The sequence below is a fragment of the Eublepharis macularius genome, chromosome 1 (genome assembly GCF_028583425.1).
Source record: "Eublepharis macularius isolate TG4126 chromosome 1, MPM_Emac_v1.0, whole genome shotgun sequence".
Taxonomy (NCBI): domain Eukaryota; kingdom Metazoa; phylum Chordata; class Lepidosauria; order Squamata; family Eublepharidae; genus Eublepharis; species Eublepharis macularius.
In genome coordinates, this window is record NC_072790.1 from 142,673,978 (window position 1) to 142,695,014 (window position 21,037).

The window sequence follows — 21,037 nt, forward strand, 5'->3', positions numbered from 1 at the left end:
TCCTTTGCCAGGGGTGGCATTTTGCATGCAAAATGCCCCCCAACCCTCTCGGGCCCTTCTCCCACCCTTCCTCCCACCCCCCACCAAGGCTCAGCCTGCTCCCACTTGGGGGGCATTTCATGGCCTCCCCAAGTAGGTGCTCTTTTCTCCACCAATTCCACCTGCGGGAGGCTTGTCTTGCCAGGGGTGGCATTTTGCATGCAAAATGCCCCCCAGCCCTCAGGGGTCCTTCTCCCACTTTTCCTCCCACCCCCCACCAAGGCTCAGCCTGCTTCCACTTGGGGGGGCTTTTCATGGCCTCCCCAAGTAGGTGCTCTCAGCCCCCAAAGTCCACCCCTTACAGCCCCACACAAACCCAATTCCCCCCCAGCTGCCACACACAGACCCAAATCCCCACATTAGCCCCTCACAGACCCAAATCCACCCCCACCTGCCCCACACCCATAACCCCAGGAACAGGCTGGCAAAGGCCAGCCCTCTCCCTTTGTTCCCTATGCTGGGAACTTCTAAACTCTCTTTCCCTGGGCAATTCTGCACAGCCCAGGGGTGCCACAATGGTGGGCACACTTCTGAGTGCCAGCTGGTCTTTATTTCTTGAACAGCTTTAGGTTACACAGCAGGGGGGCACACCAAAGGGCATGGCAGCAGTATCTTACACAAAAATAACACAACTCACTTCACATTAAAGAATCACCCCAAAAATTGCTGTCAAAACCACTTTATTTCTTTAACTGCTTTAGGTTACACAGTAGGAAGGCGCAACAGGGCATGAAAGCAGTGTACTACACAAAAATAACACAACTCACTTCACATCAGAGAATCACCCAAACACAATTGCTTTCAAAAACAGTGAAACGGCTAGCCGTTTCGGGTTTTGCTGTTTCCGAAACAGGTTCTTGTTTCGGGTAAACCCGAAACAAGAAACACGAAACAGAGTGCCTTTGCACACCCCTACTCAGAACCATCAACTTCAGGAACATCTGCTCCTTTGGATTTGACGAAGTCATCTTGGAGTCGAATACGCCACCCAACTCCAACTGCAACTTTGATGTCAAGGCCAGTGAGCCCTTTGGACCCAACTGTGCCAACTTGGAGCTGACATTCTTACCTGACTCTTCCTTCACCTGGCCTGTCAGAACCAGAACCAACAGGACATTATTCGCTGCCAGAGAGGCCTTCAGGCATGGAGTCATGCACTGCCTTGGATCCGTTCCTCAAGCCTGCCAGTGAGAGGAGTACACCGGCAAAGGAATCAGCTGAACCACCTAAGAAAAAGGCATGGTCAAATTCAGAACACGGCCTCAGAGGAAGGAGAAGAGGAAGGAGAAGACAAAGCATATCCTGGATATCAAGGCGGAGCCTGAGGTACAGATTGTGGAAACCGCTAGAACTCCATCCACGTATTCTAGGTCTCAATCTGAGGAAGAGGACGAACTTCCCAGAGTCTTAGACAACAGGTTCAACTGGGAGAAAGAGCGAGGCCATTCTCATCCCTGCTGCTCTCATAAGTGCTCCCCATGGTTCCACAAGAACAATCCATCCACCTGTGGCATCGACCTGGGACAGCCTTACAGAACCAAGTCAACCCCTTCTGCCTGTGAGGACTCTAACATACCTCGAAGGCACAAGAACCTATGCGCCAAAATCTTCGATGACCTTTTAGGTACCAGATTCAGACCTGGAGCCATTTCAACAGCCCAAGCGTACCATCAGACCTATCACTGAATGAGGTGCTGACATCAGATAGGTCGGTCTTCCTGACAGATGAATTTCACTTATATTCGGAGCAAATGCTCCAAATGGCAAAGGCACTGGACATTGGCATCTCTGCCACTGAGTCGAAGCTAAAGGACAAGATTCTCCAGCGTTTATACTCCAGGAACCCAGCCAATATTGCGTTCTCCATTATCGAGGGCTTTGTGGAGACGATGACTTCACTGTGTCATAAACCAGCCTCTCTTCCTCCAACATCTAAAAAAGCAGAGGGGCTATACAAGACCAAGGAGGACGTCTGTCTGTTCCTGTTTAGCCATCCTCCTCAATCGTCCCTTGTCCCCATGGAAATGCAAATTAAACACAGGTACTTGACTCCCACAGATAAGGAAAGCAAGAAATTAGACGGATTGGGGAGAAAAATTTACACCTTCGCAGCCCTAAAGGTGAAAATCACCAATTACATTGCGATTATGGGGGCTTATCGCTTGTATTGGCATGTCTTATGTCGCCATCCTTCTTTTAAATATATATATATATATATATATATATATATATATATATATATATATATATATATATATATATATATATATATATATATATATATATATATATATATATATATATATATATATATATATATATATATATATATTGGTGAGTACATAGTTAATACATACATTCCCCATCATACCTAATTTATTTCAACCCCCACCCTTTCCCTCCCCCCTCCTTGTAGACTTCCAACAGCTTTCCAACCCTTAATCTATCTTATTACTTAACTTATTTTCAATTATATTCTTCTAAATCATATATATATTATATCTCTTACTCTAAGCATGTTCAAATTCTCTTATATATACTATATCAAATCCTCTAGTATATCCATTCTCTGCATCATTATTTAAACTATATATTTTTGATATAGTCTCCTTAATAATAATAATACTTAGATTAATTAATAACTAAATTTTCCCATTATTGGTAAAGTTACTTCTCTCTTCTGTTTATAACATCACAAATTAATAGTTCTCAAACTGCCACAGTCCTCCTTTCACATCCCATTTTTTTCTAAGTAATGTTTCAATTTCCCCCAATCTGCAATATATTCTCCTGGATCAAGATCTTTCAGTTTTCTTGTCATTTTGTCCATCTCAGCCACGTACAGCAATTTGTAAATCCAATCTTCTATAGTTGGTATTTCTTGTACTTTCCATTTCTGCGCATATAGAAGTCTTGCTGCTGTAGTCATGTAAAATAACAGTGTTCTGTACTGCGTTGGAACATCTTCCATTCCCAAATTCAGTAGCAGCAATTCTGGGTTCTTATTTATTTGGGTTTGCAAAACCTCATTAATTACTTCAATTATATCTCCCCAGTATTGCTTAGCTACCTCACAAGTCCACCACATATGGTATAATGATCCTTCATGCTTTTTACATTTCCAGCATCTATCTAACATATTAGTATTTCCTAGCACAATTTTCTTTGGTGTGAGATACCACCTATACATCATTTTGTATACATTCTCTTTAATATTCGTACAAGTTGAAATCTTCAGTGTTATGTCGCCATCCTTCGAGCGTTTAGCTACCTGTTCTTTGGATCTGCTGTCTTACAAAGTAGCGTTTTTTTGTGGCCATCACCTCAGTTAGGACGGTGAGTGAATTGGCAGCACTTAGATCTGACTTTCCATTTTTGACATTCCATACCAATAAGGTGGTACTTAGGTCTAGCCTTCAATTTTTACCAAAGGTCTTGACTCTGCCTGAAGTTACCTGAAAATCAAGGATCTCTGGCAAAAGTCATTCAGGAGGAGGCTATAAAACTCTCAAAGCAGCAAATAAATATAGGAAGAAACATGGCAGATTCTTCCACGAGGACCTTGGCATCTGCAGTGGTACTTAGAAGGCATGCATGGTTACGCACAATGGCGTTACCTGTGGAAACGAGAAACAAACTGGAAGATCGACCATTCGAGGGCCAATTTCCTTTTTCCCTCAAGATGGACAACTACTTATCTCAAAAGAAGGATAGGCAGATGGCGAGATCTTATGGAGTACTGCCACCAAAGCAACAATCTGAACAATACTAACAGTACAGACAACAGTATAGACAGCAGCAACCTTACAGGAGCCATTTTTACAGATATCAGCCTTTCCAGTATCCATCAAATCACCAATCCCATTGCAGAGCAATGATCAAAGTCAGAGACTGCCCCAGAAGGAAAGGCAGAGTCAAAATCCTTCCATCACCAAAGATATGGCTCAGCACAGCAAACAGTTCTGACTAGAGCCAGAGTACCCAATAGTGTTCAGGAACAGGTGGTCTGCATTATTATCAGAGTGGCAGATGATCGCTTCTGACGTTTGGGTTCTTAGCATCGTTGAAGTTGGATATAAAGTTGAGTTTAAACATTTACCAACTCAGTCTCCCTTATAATTTCAGTCAGACTTCATCTCCTGAGCTAACTCAGGAGCTAAATACTTTAATACAGAATGGGACTGCCCAGCAAGTTCCCAGACATGAATCCCAGTGTGTGTGGGTGTGTGGGGGGGTTAATCCAGATTCTTTCTGGTTCAAAAAAAGGACAGGGGGCTGAGACTGATACTGGACTTGAGAAACCTGAACGAGTCTGTTGGGGTCCGAAAGTTTAAAATGGTCACCCTTAATATGGTCCTTCAACTGCTTCCGCCCAATTCCTGGTTTGCAGTCATGGATCTGAAGGACACATACTTTCATGTGTCTATTTATCTCTCCTATAGAAATTTGCTGAGATTTACCTTTAATGGTGAGGTATATCAATAGCAGGTGTTACCCCTTGGGTTGGCCACAGTGCCTAGGGTCTTTACCACGTGTGTAGCACCTGTTGTAGTATATTTAAGAACACTAGGCTGTTCCATATACCCTTATTTAGAAGATTTTCTGTTTTCAGCACACTCCAAAGAGAAATTGCAAGGCCACATAAGACTTATAGTAGAAACATGCCTAAAGATTGATCTCGTAATAAATTTTAAGAAATCTAACCTGTACTCAACCAGGAGAGTCCAGTTCATAGGTGTAGTTCTTGATGAGTCAGAGAACAAGGCCTTCCTTCCCTTAGAGAGAGCAAGAAAGATAAGCTCCATGGTTAGACTGTTCTCTAGACAAAGATTCCAACTGGCCATTACTATACAGACACTTTTGGGTCTCATGGCAGCCACTACAACCATGGTCCCATTAGCCAGTCTTCGCAGGAAGAAGCTCCAGTTATGGTTCCTTTCAGTTTACTGTCCTAAAATACACTCCCAAAAGAAAAAGTTCACCATATCAAGAGTAGTGATTAGATCACTAAGTTGGTGGATCCAAAATTCTTACTTACTAGAAGGCATGAGTTTTGAATCACCAGATGCTGATACATCCATTACAATGGACGCATCAACGTCAGGTTGGGGGGCATACTGTGGTGACAGGTTCACACCTGGGTTGTGGCTGAGTGGAGAAAAGAAGTTACATATTAATGTACTTGAGTTATGAGCTATATGTTATGCACTTACCTCGTTCACAGATATTGTGATAGGAAAAAAATTTCAAATACTCACCGACAACTCTACAGCAATTTTTTAGCTGAACAAACAGGGTAGAACGACATCCAGAACACTTTGCATGGAAGCAATTTGGACATGGGAGTGGGCCAGCAAGCAAAACATCACTCTCCCAGCCTTATATATCCCAGGAGAAAACAATGTCATTGCGGACACATTAAGCAGAACAGGCTCATCCAACCACAAATGGTCTCTGAAGGGACAGTACATAAAACAGATTTTTCACCAATGGGGTTTCCCAGAGGTGGATCTCTTTGCCACCACTGAAAATTGAAAGACCCCTGCCTTCTGTTCCAGGGGAGGCCTGGATTTGGAATCCATGAGAGACGCATTTCAGATGAGATGGTCAGGGAACCTTTTTTATGCTTTTCCTTCCATTCCCCTTATAGCGAGGATGGTCAGCAAAATACAAACAGATGGGATCAACATTATAGTAATAAGTCCGTTCTGGTCATGTCAGCCATGGTTCCACCGGCTGACCCAGCTTTCTAACAACACTTTTCAACACCTACCACTGCCCCCAGATCTCCTCAGTTGCAGAGGAGTTTGGCACCATGACATAGACTGGCTCAAGCTAACAGCTTGGTTAATTCTCCAATAGAAAATTTCACTGAGGGGGTGGCGGAAGTTATACTGAACGTAAGAAAAATTACCACCAGAAAATCTTGCTTGTATAAATGGGAGAAATTCACTGAATGGGCCTCAACTAGAGAGATTGAGCCATACAAATGCCCTATGTCATATATATTATAATTTTTGCTACACTTGAAATGGAATGGCCTCTCTAATTCGTCTGTCTAGGTTTACTTGGCGGCTATATCCTTCCATGCCCCAATAGACAAGAGGACCTTTTTTTCCTCAAGCTCTTTCTTAAAGGGTCACAAAACATGTTCCCTGCAGTGACTAAAATTGTACCACAATGGTCCCTGCATTTAGTCCTTGACAAATTGATGTACCCACCATTTGAACCACTGGCTACATGCCAGCTGAGATACCTAACTATGAAAGTGATTTTCTTAGTGGCAATTACCTCTTCCAGAAAAGTAAGTGAACTAGCAGCTCTTCGTGTTAATATGCCCTTTCTGAAAATACATAAGGAAAAAGTAGTATTAAGACCTAGCACAGAGTTCCTACCAAAGGTGGTTACGAAATTTCACATGTCACAAGAGATAGTGCTACTGGTATTTTTCCCATCACCAACATCAGAAGCAGAGAGAAAGTTATACTCCTTAGATGTTCACAGAGCACTTTTGTTTTATCTAGATCACACAACCATGTTCTGAATGGACGATCAGTTCATATGTTTGTTATGCAGGACATAAGAAAGGAAAAAAGGCCACGTCACAGACAATTGCTAGCAATCAAGCAATCAAAACATGTTATAAAAGAGCTAACTTACCTTGTCTATTAGAGAATCGTGCTCACTTTACTAGGTTGCAAGTTTCTTCAACTGCACTCCTGAAGGGGGTGCCCATCCAAGACATCTTCAGGGCAGCCACATGGGCATTGCCAGATACATTTGTCAGACTCTATGCATTGGATGTGGCTAACAGAAGAGAGGCAACAGTGGGCCAAGCAGTGCTCCAGTTGTTCCAATGAGAACCTGCCCTCCTCCATGGTAAGTGGCTTGCTAATCTTGCATGTGGAACTGCACAAGAAGACCGACAATGAAAACAGAGTTGCTCTTATCTGTAACTGTTGTTCATTGTCTTCTGTGCAGGGACGCATACCCTCCCACCAACTCTGCTAGGTTCTCTTCACTTTTATTGAAGAAGCTGGCAGCTCAGGAGAAACTGAGGGTAGGAGTGCCATGTCCGCAGAGGGTGGGTGTTTTGGGGTGGGAAATGCTCACACTTGCGCTCTGGGGAGACAGGCACCTTGATAGATTTTAAAGCTGTGCATGCGCATTCCCATGTGTGCCTGCACTGAAGACCTCAGTGAACAACAGTTACAGGTAAGTGCAACTCTGTTTTCCTGATTTAGCCATTGGTTCTTTCTTTTCCAGAGGTTTTAATGAGGAAACAATCAGCTACAAGCTAAAATTTATGTTATGTGGTAGGAAATTGGCAGGAGTAAGTTTCCTTTCCCCCTCCCTCAATTGTTTCAGCAGCTTTGAGTTCATAATCCTTTATGAAGGAAAACCTTTTAAAATGTTTTTGTCCAAAAGTATATGTTTGGATTTTGATGTCAACCGAATCACTGGTAAAGATTCTGCATAATAAATTACGCATAATAATATTATGCATATAAATGCATAATATTAATCATTTTACAGAGAAGATTAGCAATGGAAAAACAAGTCAAAACAAAGTAAGGAAATCATGGTGCAAGACCACCCTTACTCTTTTGGTTTAAAGTAAGCAACTGGGACTTAAATAGCATTTCATCAATAACATGTTTGTTTAGACATATATAAAGCCTGAAAAGCCCTAAAAATACTTACCCTACCAATACAGCAGAGTTTCCAGTTCTGCTTCTTCAGGGTGGTTGAGAGAAGTGGTGTTATGTTCAGAAATGATGTTTCCCTCGGAAGCTAGGTGCCCTGATTAGCTGGTTCTTGGGCCCTCTGGGGTCTCTGGCTGCTGTATGTACTTGAAAGGAAGACAACCCTGAAGGACTGATCACCACCCTAAAAAAAGTTATACACCAAGAACATTTTTTTTACTGGACATAACTGTCCAGTAAAAAACATGAGGCCCCTGTAAGAGACATACCTGAAAGAAAATGTAGTCTTGCATTGGAGTAAAAATTACATCTATGGATAGAAATAGTTGGTTGCTAGCTAAATAGAAATTTGAAACTGCTGTGTATGGTTCGGTACTTAGGTTTATGTATCAATAAAAAGCAGGGAAGCATTTCTCTTAACATTTTCTCTCTGAAAGAGCATTTGGAATCATAGGTTTTTCCATTGCCTTAGATATAGAATCTGTTGCTTTCTTTGGTAGATGGACTTTGAAAAACCTATAATATCAAGAGCAATCTAGACTGGATCACACAAAGGTCTAAAGGACAACCTAGAGGACTGTTCATGGCCATCCAGTTACCCTCACTTTGTATAGCAGTTGCCATTTATGCTGACTTACAGCTGTTCACATTGTCATATATGCTTGTCTGTATATCTGCCTGAACGTATTCTGCGTTCATATCTGCCATGAATGTATTCTGTGTTATGTACTGGTCCTCTGAGGGTATGAGAAGTTTCTTATTGATGTTAAGACAGTAGGTTATCTCACAAGTATTTACTTTCTCTTTCCCCGCTGCCTCCAAAAGTGTCCTTGAAGGCTGGCTGCAGCCAGCTCGAAATGTATCTTTCTTGGGAACTGAGATGATTTCATTCTTTGTTCTGTCTAGCCTAAACCTAGCTTCTCCCTGACAATCCCCCTGGCTCTTTCACACCCAAAAACTTTAACGGCCCTTATCCTGATGGCGGAAATGTTCCCAATAACATCACCAACCCCAGTTATGTCACTTCGGCCAAAGCACTTGTCTGAGCACCTTGAACTTGCTGGATCTCTAATAAAATTACTTCAACCAATACACCTGCGTTTTTGCTGTGGAGAACTTGGGGATTCTACCTGCCAAGCACTGACACATACTGAGATGATTCTTTACCCATTCACCTTTAGGACAACACTCTAACTGAAGTTTGATAGGATAATCAATAGTGTGCTAAATGTCCTTAAATTTAGTCAGTGCTAAACATTTTCAGTTGAAATATAGCAGTTTAGAAGTTGTTTCCATAGGTTGATAGCTACAGTGTGTATTACCCCTTAATCACAAAAGCCATATGAGCTATAAATTCCTGACCACCCAGAATAGTCTACTGAAAGTAATTCTAGATGCTTTAGTGAGGGAAAAAATAGGAGCAATATTGAACATGGGATTGGAGGAAGACTGTGGGGTAAATTATCAGGAATATGTTCATGCTTTCTGCATTTTTTGGATTCAACTGATATGTTTTGTTTTGTTAGACCTGTTGAAGATGCTGTGGAGTTCTTGGAGCTAGTTAATAAGGGCCTGCAGTTAAGAGTCAAACATCCAACACTTGTACATGCTCATTCATCTCGTTCTCATCTTGTGGTAACTTTGAATATCACCATAATGGCTGTCTTGGAGGATGGCTTTGGTAGGTAGCTTGTGTATAACACATCTCTAAGATGATCACAGAAGCCAAAGCCCTTTGTGAAGTAATAAGCTAAAACGTTTTAATATTAATTCTGAATTTCAAATTAAAACTCAGGGCCACCCCTCTGCTTTTATTTAAATCCAAGCTGGAAAATTCCTGAGCAGCACCCACTAGGAATACTTCTGGGACAGACGACAGCCACTCCTTATTTAAAGTTGGGATTTTCCAATTTAGATTAAATGTGTATACCCCAACTGACTCTTCTCCAAGAACTATACAGCTTGTCTCTGTACACATAATATGAAAAACAGTCATTATAAATTCATTTAATACACCATTATAATCCTGCGCTTAGACAGTTTAGTACTATATTGCCCTTTTATACTGTCTATATTGATTCTGCTTCTGGGTTTCAAATTGCTTAAATTATTATCCTGTTTTTTTAAAATTGCTGCTTTATCATGTGGCTTTTTAAAATTATTCTGCCAAAAGGGGTGGTTATTTAAATATTGCCTTTTAAAAGCTAAATAATTTACTCCCAAACTTCTCCTTCCTCCTATAAACCAGCCTCTCCCCTAGACCTAAGCAAGGAATAGGAAGGGATGAATAAAATACACAAAGCCAATAAATAAAAAAGAAAGGGAAAGGAGGGGATGAAGATGCAACTTATCCAAGCAATTAGAAATAAATACTATATCAAGCTTCATAAAACTATAACAATTATGCCCAAATGTAATTGATTTTCATTTCTGCATCCTGTCTGCTAAATGGTATTTCTTCTTTCGCTGCTAAATCCAATAATTCTTCTGTCCAGATATCAATATGAAGCAGGACCGCAGCTTTCCAATGTTAAAGGAAAAGTGTTCTGGCAATATCACTTTAAAATCCAATGTTTCTGGTCCAATGAGAATTCCTATTGGCAAGCACATGGGGAAGCATAAAAGGGGAGAAGACCACCACCACCCACAATGTGGTCCAAATGAGAGAGCCCTGCCTGGACTGACCCTGAACCAGGAAGCAGAGGCTGGCACTGGAGGGGCAAACCAACCTCTGTTGGGATGGAGTTCAGAGCAGCAGTAGCTGTGTTTTTTTCAAACCATGCCAGAAGTGGCCAACCTCCGTCCCCTGGGCCACCAGGACTTTTCAATTTTTTAATGGGTGCAGCACGTTCTCTGAATTCCCAGCTTTAATTTTTAAAAAGTAAGTCTTTAGTCCCTTCTCTTGCAATGATATAAGGAAAACTGGCCTGATGACAGTGGAAAACCACAAATGAAGGCAACAAGCAAAAAAATTAATTAACAACCATTACATATATTGTAATTAGTCAAATATTCACATGAATCCCTGGACCCACAAACAGTTAATTAGCACTTGGCTGCTATTATGGACCTTTTGATTTGCTGGTGCTGTGTGAATTTGTAAAGTAAGCTTGTGGCATATGTTCCACCGCCCCTGAAAAGGTTTCCACAGAACATCAGGAACCTTGCTGGCCCTAAATGTCGGGCAGGAGGACCACATCAACTGGGCATCTTGTTCTTTAGCACACCACCTGCAAGAGTCACAAAGACTGAGGAATAGATATTGATTAACGAGTTTGCAGTTCTTGCAAGTTTGATTACTTTGATTCATTTACCTTTGGATGAACTTTTTCCTCACGTTGTTTTTTGTTATACCTTTTGCACCTGTTAATTAACTGTGGGTCCAGGGATTCATGTGAATATTTGACTAATTACAATATGTGTAATGTTTGTTAATTAATTTTTTTGCTCATTGCCTTCATTTGTGGTATTCCACTCTCGTCAGTCCAGTGCTCTAATTGAAGGTGCCTCTCTTGTTCTTTGGTTTGATGATATAAGGAAAAGGCATATCTCCTCAATGGTATAGGCTAGAGACTTACTTTTTTTAATGAATGCTGAGAATTCAGAGAACATGTTTCAACAATAGTAGGGCAATATATTGATATAAAATATACTACTTTTAAAAAATGGGAAGGAAGGCAGAGGGGAGGAGTGGCTCAACGATAATGAATGTCCAATAATTGAAAAGTGGGTTGGAGGTGGGTGGAAATGGGAGGGATGGACAAAACTGAAAGAAACATTACACATGAAGAAAATATCGTCTTCCAGAAAAAGATTGGGGTAAAAGTGGTCTCAAAACAACTGGGAAAAAAACCAAGGAAAATCCAAAAAACCACCCTGCAGCAAAAACTAAAGGCAAAAATGTGTTGAAATCAGGATAACCCGAAGCAGCGTGGGGCCAGAAGTAATACAAAAATCTCATTCAGAAAACCCTCTTGAATAGCAGGCATTACAAACTCAGCAATGTTGGCAAAGATGGGCATGATATAAACATTTTATTATTTATTTATTTTATTCCATTTATACCCCGCCCTCCCCACAGATGGGCTCAGGGCAGCTGACAACATTTTAAAAATACATTAAAAGTCACAAAAACATAAAATCAATAATTTTATAGAGTGAGTTTTTAAAAAGTCATTAAAATAGTCCAGGAGCAGGCTATTTAAACAAATATTGGGAGTCTGTATACGGCATAGCAGATGGCCGAGGGCAGCCCGAGAAGAAGTGGTCTTAGATTGAAGAAGGAAGACACCCGCTGGCACTCAGCCAACGAAAGATCACAGCAGGTTTTGCCATGACTATTAGCAATTAGCTGTTCTGGAAACACAAAGGCTTCTTTAGCTGTAATGCATGCTCTTTTTAAAATGTTTGTGCTAGAAGATCTGCTGGTGAAGAGCACTTATTGACTAGTGTTATGATGTTACAAGCCTGTTCCCTAACTCTTTCCTCCAGTTCCAAATGCAGAGCACCCTTTGTATACCTGAGAAGTATCATAGGTGTAGGCAGGCAGAACCAGTTGCATAATTACCCTGATAAAGGGTTGTAATTTCTATGTCATCTAGAGATATTCTTGGCCTAACCTAGAAATTGCCCTGACATAACCCATCCCTCCTGGTGTGTCGTATTTCATTGCTGTGGGTTAAATTTCTTCATTCTGTCCTTTCTGTCATCCAACTTCCTTGGGCAGGTGGTGGTTCTAGCCAGAAGCTGAATAAAGAATATTTCTTCAACTATCCACACACTGTGAAAGATGACACACCCACCTTTCCTTCCGGAACTATTTCACCAGCCCTGTTACTTACTGAATCTACAGAGAAACTCAAGCAAATGAGAACAAAACTTCAGTTGGTAGATTTGGCTGGCAGTGAATGTGTTGGTAAGTTAGCCTTTGGGCAACACATTTCCACAGTTATGAAGATCTACCATGGAACCAATTTGTGTTTTGTTAATTTATTTATATTTGTTTCCTTATTTGTTCATTTATACCCTGTCCTTTTCCCCAATGAAGATCCAGTTGCATCACATTATACTTAGCCACATTGAATTTCATTTGCCACATGGTTGCCTATTCTCCATATTTAGAGAAACCTTAATGTAATTCTTTACAATCAGCCTTGGTTTTCACCATCCTGAATTCATTTTGTATCATCTGCAAATGTGGCTACTATACTACTCAGCCCCAATTCTAAATAATTTAGAAACAAATTAAATAGCACTGATCTCTTGTGGGTTCCAAGTGTTCTCCATTGTGAGAATGGTCAATTCCTGCTGTCTGCTTTCTGTCATTTAACCAATTTTTAATCTATGAGAGGACCAGTCCTCTTGTCTCATGATTTCTCAGCTTTCTCAGGAGTCCCTAGTGAAGTACCTTGTCAAAAGCTTTTTGGAAGTACCATTATATGATGTCTACTGGATTGCCTTTATCCACATACTTATTAACCTGCTCAAAGAACTCCAAGAGTTTGGTGAGGCAGGACTTCCTTTTGCAGAAGCGATAGTGATTTTTTTCTCAGCATACTTTATTGTGGCTTTTGTGCAGTACAACATGGGATCTGCGCATGTGCAGTTGCAGACATTCTAAAGCTCCTAGAAGCACGAGATACTCAGCTGGCCTTTTTGCGCACTTTTTTCCTGGCATGGCTATAAAAAGGCAGGTGAGTGGCTCCCTCCAGTTGTTCTTTTGCCACCGCTGAAGAAGGATGTCTCTCTCTCTCTCTGCTCTTCAGTTCCTTCCTGAATTTTAGGGCCTTCAGTTCCATGGCTTCAAAGGCTCTTTTCAAAAAATGTTCCCACTGGAGGATGAAGATGGCCCAATCCTATGGCCATTAAAAGTTCCTTTTTTGTTTAAGCAAAGGCCATGACACTTTGAGGTGTGCTCTCTGTAAGCAGTTTATGCTGAAAGCGTGTCATGAGAGGACATCACAGCTAAAAGCAGCACTTTGGAAGTTGGCCCTTACGGGTTCCATCCCTTCAAATCAAATAATCACTGAAAAGGAATCACAGCACCCTGAGGCATTTTTCAATTCCACTGTCATTGTCTGCGCCTGAGTCTGGATCAAAGACCAGTTGGTTCCATCTGCATCATCATTGGTTCCTCCTCGGTGCCAGTCAGAACCACCTACCAAAAAAGGCAAGACTGAAGACTAAACATATTGAGAAACCTACATTGTCCTATAATAAGAGGAAATCTTCTTTGGGCCTGACCAACATGGATCTGTCAAGTCCAACCACAGTTCTGAGAACTCCATGTCCTACACCAAGATGACAATCTTCCTCACTTCCATCTCTTTCAAAGAGTGAGATTCCTGAATTCACTGAGGCATCAACAGCCATTTCTCTGCTGCCGTCATCTCCCGTCCTTATGGAAAGCTATAGAGATTCCTCAATTCCATCTGATACTAATAATCAACTTGAACTGACGCACCATCATAGATGCTGTCAGATCCAATATTCGCCATGTGGATCCCCTTATCTCAATTATTATGCCTACAGCTATGAGGTCACAATGGGCATGTACCCTCCTCCTCATTATTTTTTCTATGAGGAAGATCCATATGTGCCTCTATGCTTAGAATCGAGACTCAAATCAAAGTCTTCAACAGTTCCATCCACAGTTTGAGAGGCAAGTGTGGTTCCAAAACTTCCACTGAAATCCTTCCACCCAGTCAGATGATGATTCAGATGCCAGTTCTGATTTTGTAATCATCACCTCCAGAATTTCTCACAGAGGATACTGCTGTATATCTGAGTGAAGAACTCGACTTACACACTGAACAGTTGGTTCAAATGGCGAGGTCCTTAGAGATCAGTGTGAATTGTTCTTCTCCGACTAGTTCAAATCCAGTATTTAAAGTCCTTTGTTTGGAAGTAATGGGTCCGGTAGCGTTTCCCATTATGTAGGGCATGCTGCCATTGATGTGGACTCCAGACAGGATGCAGCAATAAGCAACGCAGTCTTGAAGAGTCTTTTCAGCTGAAGAGCCTCACACCCTCCTCCTGGGGTAAGTCAGCTTGCTAATCTTCCATGTGGGACTGCACAGAAGTCAAGATGATGAAAACAACGTTGCACTTACCTGTATTGGTTGTTCATCAAGTGAACTTCTGTATAAGCATATATCCTTCCCTCCTTTCCTGCTGTGAGCTCTTTTTCTTTTCCTTCTGCACCAATGGCCTAGAAAACTGAGGGAGGGAGCCACTCACTCACTTTTATAGCCATGCCAGGAAAAATGCATACAAAAAGGTTCGTCTCATGCCTCTAGGAACTTTAGAACATCTGCGGCTGGCCTCCACATGTGAAGATCCTATATGTGCTTGCACAAAAACTTGATGAATAACAGTTATAGTTAAGTGCAAACTTGTTTTCCTCGGTGTACTTAATAATTCTCTCTTGAAGAACAGTTTCAACTAATTTATCTGGATTAAATGTTAAGCTAACTGTCCTGTAATACCCTAGATCCTCTCTGTACTCCTTGTTAGAGATTGGGGGGATATTTGCTATTTTCTATTCATCCAGCACAGTTAGTAAATCAACAATTTCATATTTGAGTTCCTTAAGAACCTTAGGGTATATGCCATCTGTATCTGCAGACTTATTAGTTTTCAGTTTGCCTTGGAACTTCATTTCTTGTCACTTCAATTTGACTAAGTTCCTCAGACATCCTTCCCAAAAACAATGACTGGCATGGATATGTGCCCAACATTTTCCACAGTGCAAATAGATACAAAGAATTTATTCAGTTTCTCTGCCATCTCCTCATCTTCCTTAAGAAATCTTTTTATTTATTGCAATTATCCAAAGGCCCAGCTGATCACTAGCCAGTTTCCTACCCCTGGTATATTTGAATAAATGCTTGTTGTTGTCTTAATGTTTTTGGCCATCTACTCCTCAAATTCTGTTTGTTTACTTTCTTGTCAACTAACATTTGTTTTGCCAGAATTTGTGCACCCTTCTGTTCCCCTCAGTTGGGAAAATCTTCCACTTTTTAAAAGAAGCCCTTTTTGCCTTTTGTAGTTTCGTTGGCTGGAATTAACCATGCAGGTACCTTTCCTGATTAAGGTATGCATTCTATCTGGGCCTCAATCAGCATAATTTTAAATGGTTTCCAGATATATGACTCTCTTAATTCTCCCTTTAACTCTCTTCTGATGCCCCCTAATTTTAGCAAAGTTTCCTCTTTTGAAATCAAAAGTTACTGTTTTAGACTTTGGGAGCAAATTTCTGTTGACATTAATGCTGAACATAATAGCACAATTCTCAGATGGTACAACAACATTTATGTCTTGCACCGGGTCTCTAGCCCTGGGCAGAACCAAGTCTAGAGTTGCTAAACCTTTAGTCGATTCTGTGACCAACTGCTCCAAGGCACTGTTGTTTGTGATGGCTAGAAAGCTTGTTTCTGTGGCACAACACAAACACATATTTATCCAATCATTGTAAAGGTCGTTGAAATTACAGCATTATAAAATTCTCCTCTTTATTCACCACCCTTATTTCCTTCTCCATCTCAAGGTCTGCCTCCTCGTTTTGGTCAGGATAAGAATAGTACACTCCTGTTTTTAAGTAACCCTTAGGGCCTAGTGTCTCTAGTGATTCTGTGAGAAAGTTTCTTCCTGTCATGTTTTCTAGCTTACTTGATTCTCTGCAGTCTTTGATATATACAGCAACACCACCCCTGACAGATCCTTCCCTGTCCTAGGGACAACATTGTCTCCATTCCATGAGGTTTCTGAAATGCCCAACATTGTCCTTTACCACCAAGCACTCTAGCTCCATAATCTTGGCTCAAAGATTTCTAGCATTGGCATGATGGTGATGGAGAGTGCCAACAAGTCATAGCTGACTTGTGGCAACCCCTATTGGTGTTTTCAAGGCAAGGGACTTAGTTCAAGTTTGGCTTGTCCCAGAAAGTTCCCCAGCAACTGCTATTCAGTCTTGATTTCACAATATTAAACTAAGAGTGCCTGCAAATTAATAATAGTTTAAGTGTGTAAATGAAACATCAAATATTTGTCAAAAGTGACTTTATTCAATAGGGCTACTTTATTCTCTTTGTGAAAAACAAGAGTAGTAGGGATGTTGATGCATCATGTAATAATTTCCTGTTTTATTTGGCTTTCTGTCCCCAAATTGCTGTTGTTGCTGCTTCAAACAAAGTCTTTTCAGAAACCTGATTATTTATTTCCTAAAAGACAAGCTGCCTTACCAAGAAAAGCCATTCAATTGAATGTAGCATTCCAGAAATAATGTTTTGAAAACTGAAGCTATGTTATGAAAGAGCTCTTTAAGTTGCTGCCAAGAGTTCTTTTCCTGGTCACTGTTAGCATTTATTGTATTTTTAAAAATAGCCTTTTAAATATGCGTATTTTATTTGTTGTAAGTGTTAACTTCACTTCGGCTAAAAATGTTACTAAGTGATTTCCATGGTCTATTGAAGGCAATCATTGCTGGTCTATTATTTTAAAAAGCAAGCTGTCCAGGTGTTTGTCCAGTTAATAAACTGTTACTGCTGTAAGTAATACCAATTTGTCTGAGTCAGTCTTTAATAATACATAGTCTAACTCTGCAATCCTAAGTATGCTTACTTAGGAGTAGGTATCATTGTGTTCAATGGAGCTCCCTCCCAGGTAAGTGGGCTTACACTTGCAGCGCATCTGTGTGCTCGTAATTGTGGTTTTACAAATTCAGAAGGACTTCACTAAAAACAATGGGACAACATTAAATTTGCACATCTAACACAAAGAACAGTCTTTTCTCATTTTCTTGAAGCTTAAAGAAAACCTTGCTGTAATTCTCATTACATTTTGATTGGGTAAAGACACTTTTACCACCTCAGCTTCACATTCTGAATATTTAATTGGAATACATCCTCATATTATTCCATGTGAGGTTCCGTTATGTGGCAAATGTCAACTTTCTCCACATGTGAGCACATTGAAATGAAATCACAGCAGTCAACTTATACAATTGCTTCAAAAATAATGTGACAATTAGGCTGCTGCATAAGAATAATTTTTAAATGGTTTTATTCAGCATGTGTAGCTTATAATTCTATAGGCAATTGCTTTGAATAACTGGACTATATTTTACCTTGCAGACAAACTACATTTAATTTAGTTGTTGTTAACATAATTTACTTTGTTGTCTATATATCATATCACATTTTTAAATAGTCTTAACATTTTCATAAGGACAGGGATTTTTAATGAATAAGCTTTGTGTTTAGTGCAGAACCTGTATATTGTAATTACATGCACTTCAATTGTTGTATTGATTGGATATAACAGACCAGAAAGTAATGCCAAGATTGGGTTATTCATGCAGTGTAAAATGTATAGCAAACTGAGAACTGGTGCTACACCTCTGAAGATGCCAGCCACAGCTGCTGGCGAAACGTCAGGAACTACAATGCCAAGACCACGGCAATACAGCCCGGAAAACCCCCAACAACCAAACTGAGAACTGCCTTTTATTTTCATGTAAAATTAGGAAATAACTATTTCATGGCCCAAACATCAGTAGACATGTTAATCTCTGGTCTATTGAGCAAACAAAAATGTTACATCAGCTGAACGTGCCACCTTGTTCTTCTTGATCTCAGGGCATTCACACAAAATAGGCTCTGTGTGTGTGTCGTGGTCAGGAACGTTCTAGAGCTAGGCTTTTAGGTGCAAATCAATCCTGTGAGCAATTGCTCATGCCCAGGAGGTGGAGTTGCTACTTCCCCTTCATTTCTTTTTCAACCTGCAGCAGCAACATCAATGGAACCATTGTGCTCAGAGAGCTGTCTGAGCTACTGATTTCAAAACAAACAAACAGTCCCCTTGATGTTTTTGTCTGTGGTTTCCCTATTTTTCCTCCTCTCATTTTATTATTCATTTTTGGATTATTTTAAAGATTTTTTTCTTTGTTTCAGGTCTACCATATATGATTAAACATACCACATTTTGTGGGCTATATGGGGACAAGTTGCTTTCTACAGATGGATATGACAAGTGCCTCTTGTGCTTTAGAGAAGGGCACATTACTGAAACTCTGTGCCCACTGTCAGAAGTTCACAAAGTCACCCAGGCTCATTTTCTCCTTCCAACTTTGTACTGTGCTCTGGAAAGAAGCTCCCTCAATATTGGACACAGTGATAGATACACCTTCAGTCAGCTTCCCATCATCTCACCCTTCTTTAAACATATCTTTTTCACTCTGTGTTTCCTTCCTTGCTGCCCTGGGCATATATCTCAGTGGAGAGAAGTAGAAGTGTATCTCCCCCTGACCCTCAAAATTTGGTAAACCTGGATTAGAAATACTGGACCAGGGGAAAAATTCTGTATTTCCTGAATACCGAATTGATTCTCTAATTTGGTTCAGTTAGTTAAGAGAAATTTGGTAAAATTTGGGCATTTTTTCCTTGGGAAAATCAATCCAATCAGCAAATTTGCTGGAGTTTGGTTGAAAAATGACCCCCCCCCCACACACACACACACACCCTTTCCCTCTCTGGAAAAAAAATGCAGGAACTGCTGTTTCTTCACTATTTCTTTGCAGGGAAACAACAGAGGAACAGCCAAACCTTGTTTACTGAATTTTACCAAATTAATTCAGTGTCCTGAGTTCAGAATACCAAATCTGATTCGGTATTCACTATTTTGATCCAGAATAGCTGGATTTTACTGAATCAGCTAACATTCTGGGTTTTCCCCCTCAAATTCCATATCCAAACCGCACACCTCTAGGGAGAAGTCTCATCCAGTTCTTACAATGACTCTACACTTTATTGTGGCAATGCTTGTTCTTCCCACTGAACACTGCCCACACACTGGTCCAGTTGCCCTCTATATTAATGTATCATTCTGTCCAGTTGTTTATCCATGCTTTTAATTTGTTGCAGTATTACTTTTGGCAGAACTGAGTGAGAAGCCTTGACTCCTCCCCTTTGGGCAAGCACAATGATGCATGGACTTGAAAGGGAGGGTTTTGCACCTAAAAGCCAGGCTCTAGAATGTTCTGAATTGAGGCTCTGGACCTGCACAGAGTCTGCTAGTGTGACTGTACAGATGACCACTCAAAGAATATCCTTTATAGGTAAGCAACATGCTTTTCCCTTGTTTGATGTTTATTCAGGTGTCTGAATGCGGTGAAGAAGCCTTGCTTAAATTTATTGGTTTTTTTCTAGGTATGTCTGGTGTGACTGGAGCAGTCCTCAGAGAAACTTCCTTCATTAATCGCAGCTTGTCAGCTCTGGCAGATGTACTTGGAGCAATATCTGAACGTCGCTCTCATGTTCCCTATCGAAACAGCAAACTTACGCATTTACTCCAGGACTCCATTGGTGATTATAGCCTTTGCTATATAGTACCATCACTTTACTTATTTAGCATATTTGTACCCTGCTTTTCAAACTAAGGTTTCCAAGGCATCATCCAGACAAATTCTGTATAAAAATGCAATACATAGATAACAGTATCGTTAAAACAGCATATAAAATACATATTTTAGTTAGACTTCTGGCTTTGATTTTTGCCTTTGTTATAAATTCTCAAATACTTTTTGTAAATCCCTTTATTGTTTAAATCTCATTCTGGAGCAGACCCATACAAATAAAGTTGTATATAAATATAGAGTCTTCTTTACGAATGGACATGTTATTTTTGTCCTTCTGCTTCTTAAGCCTACCTTAAATGACAACACCTTCCATTCTTGGCAATTGGACTGCCTGTACTTTTGATTTACTTATAGCTGGAGACCTTGTATTTCTCTCTTTGTTGGTGCCACGCCTGTTTTCTTACTACAACACTTTTGACCAGTCATTCCTTTTCCACAAATAAGTGCAAATGGAATCAAAGTGGTAGTGGTACAAGGTACTTGCTATATATTTTCCCTAAAATCCAACTATGTCCATATCCATGAGCATGATTGTACCATACGTTTACTCAGAAACTAGTCTTGTTCAGCAGAGGTACCATTTCTCCCTGCAATCATCCTTTTGTTACTTTGTCTAACAACTTAGTTCCTGTTCTCTCAATAGCTACCCATTGCATTCATTAATCAATTGTTAATAATCAGTTCCTGTTTTCGGCATGGGAGAATACAATCAAAACCACTGCTCATTATTCTTAATTTATTCTTACAATTTCACAAAACACAGAAACAATAATTAAAAGTAAACTTTAACATGTGAGAGTGGTTTTGCCTGCAGTGAAAAGAAATTCTTCATTCCTCATTTCTCCTAAGAACTATTAATTAACAATATGTTGCCTAA

General features: G+C 40.3%; 1 protein-coding gene across 1 annotated transcript in view; it reads left to right on the top strand.

Moving 5' to 3' along the window:
* The window catches only part of KIF25 (kinesin family member 25), a 92,376-nt gene that overhangs the window by 56,364 nt on the left and 14,975 nt on the right, over positions 1-21,037 (top strand). Inside the window, exons 12-14 of the mRNA XM_055000633.1 lie at positions 9,272-9,426; positions 12,472-12,660; positions 19,952-20,107. Of these exons, the coding sequence (XP_054856608.1) occupies positions 9,272-9,426; positions 12,472-12,660; positions 19,952-20,107 (500 nt within the window). The remainder of the gene's footprint in view (positions 1-9,271; positions 9,427-12,471; positions 12,661-19,951; positions 20,108-21,037) is intronic.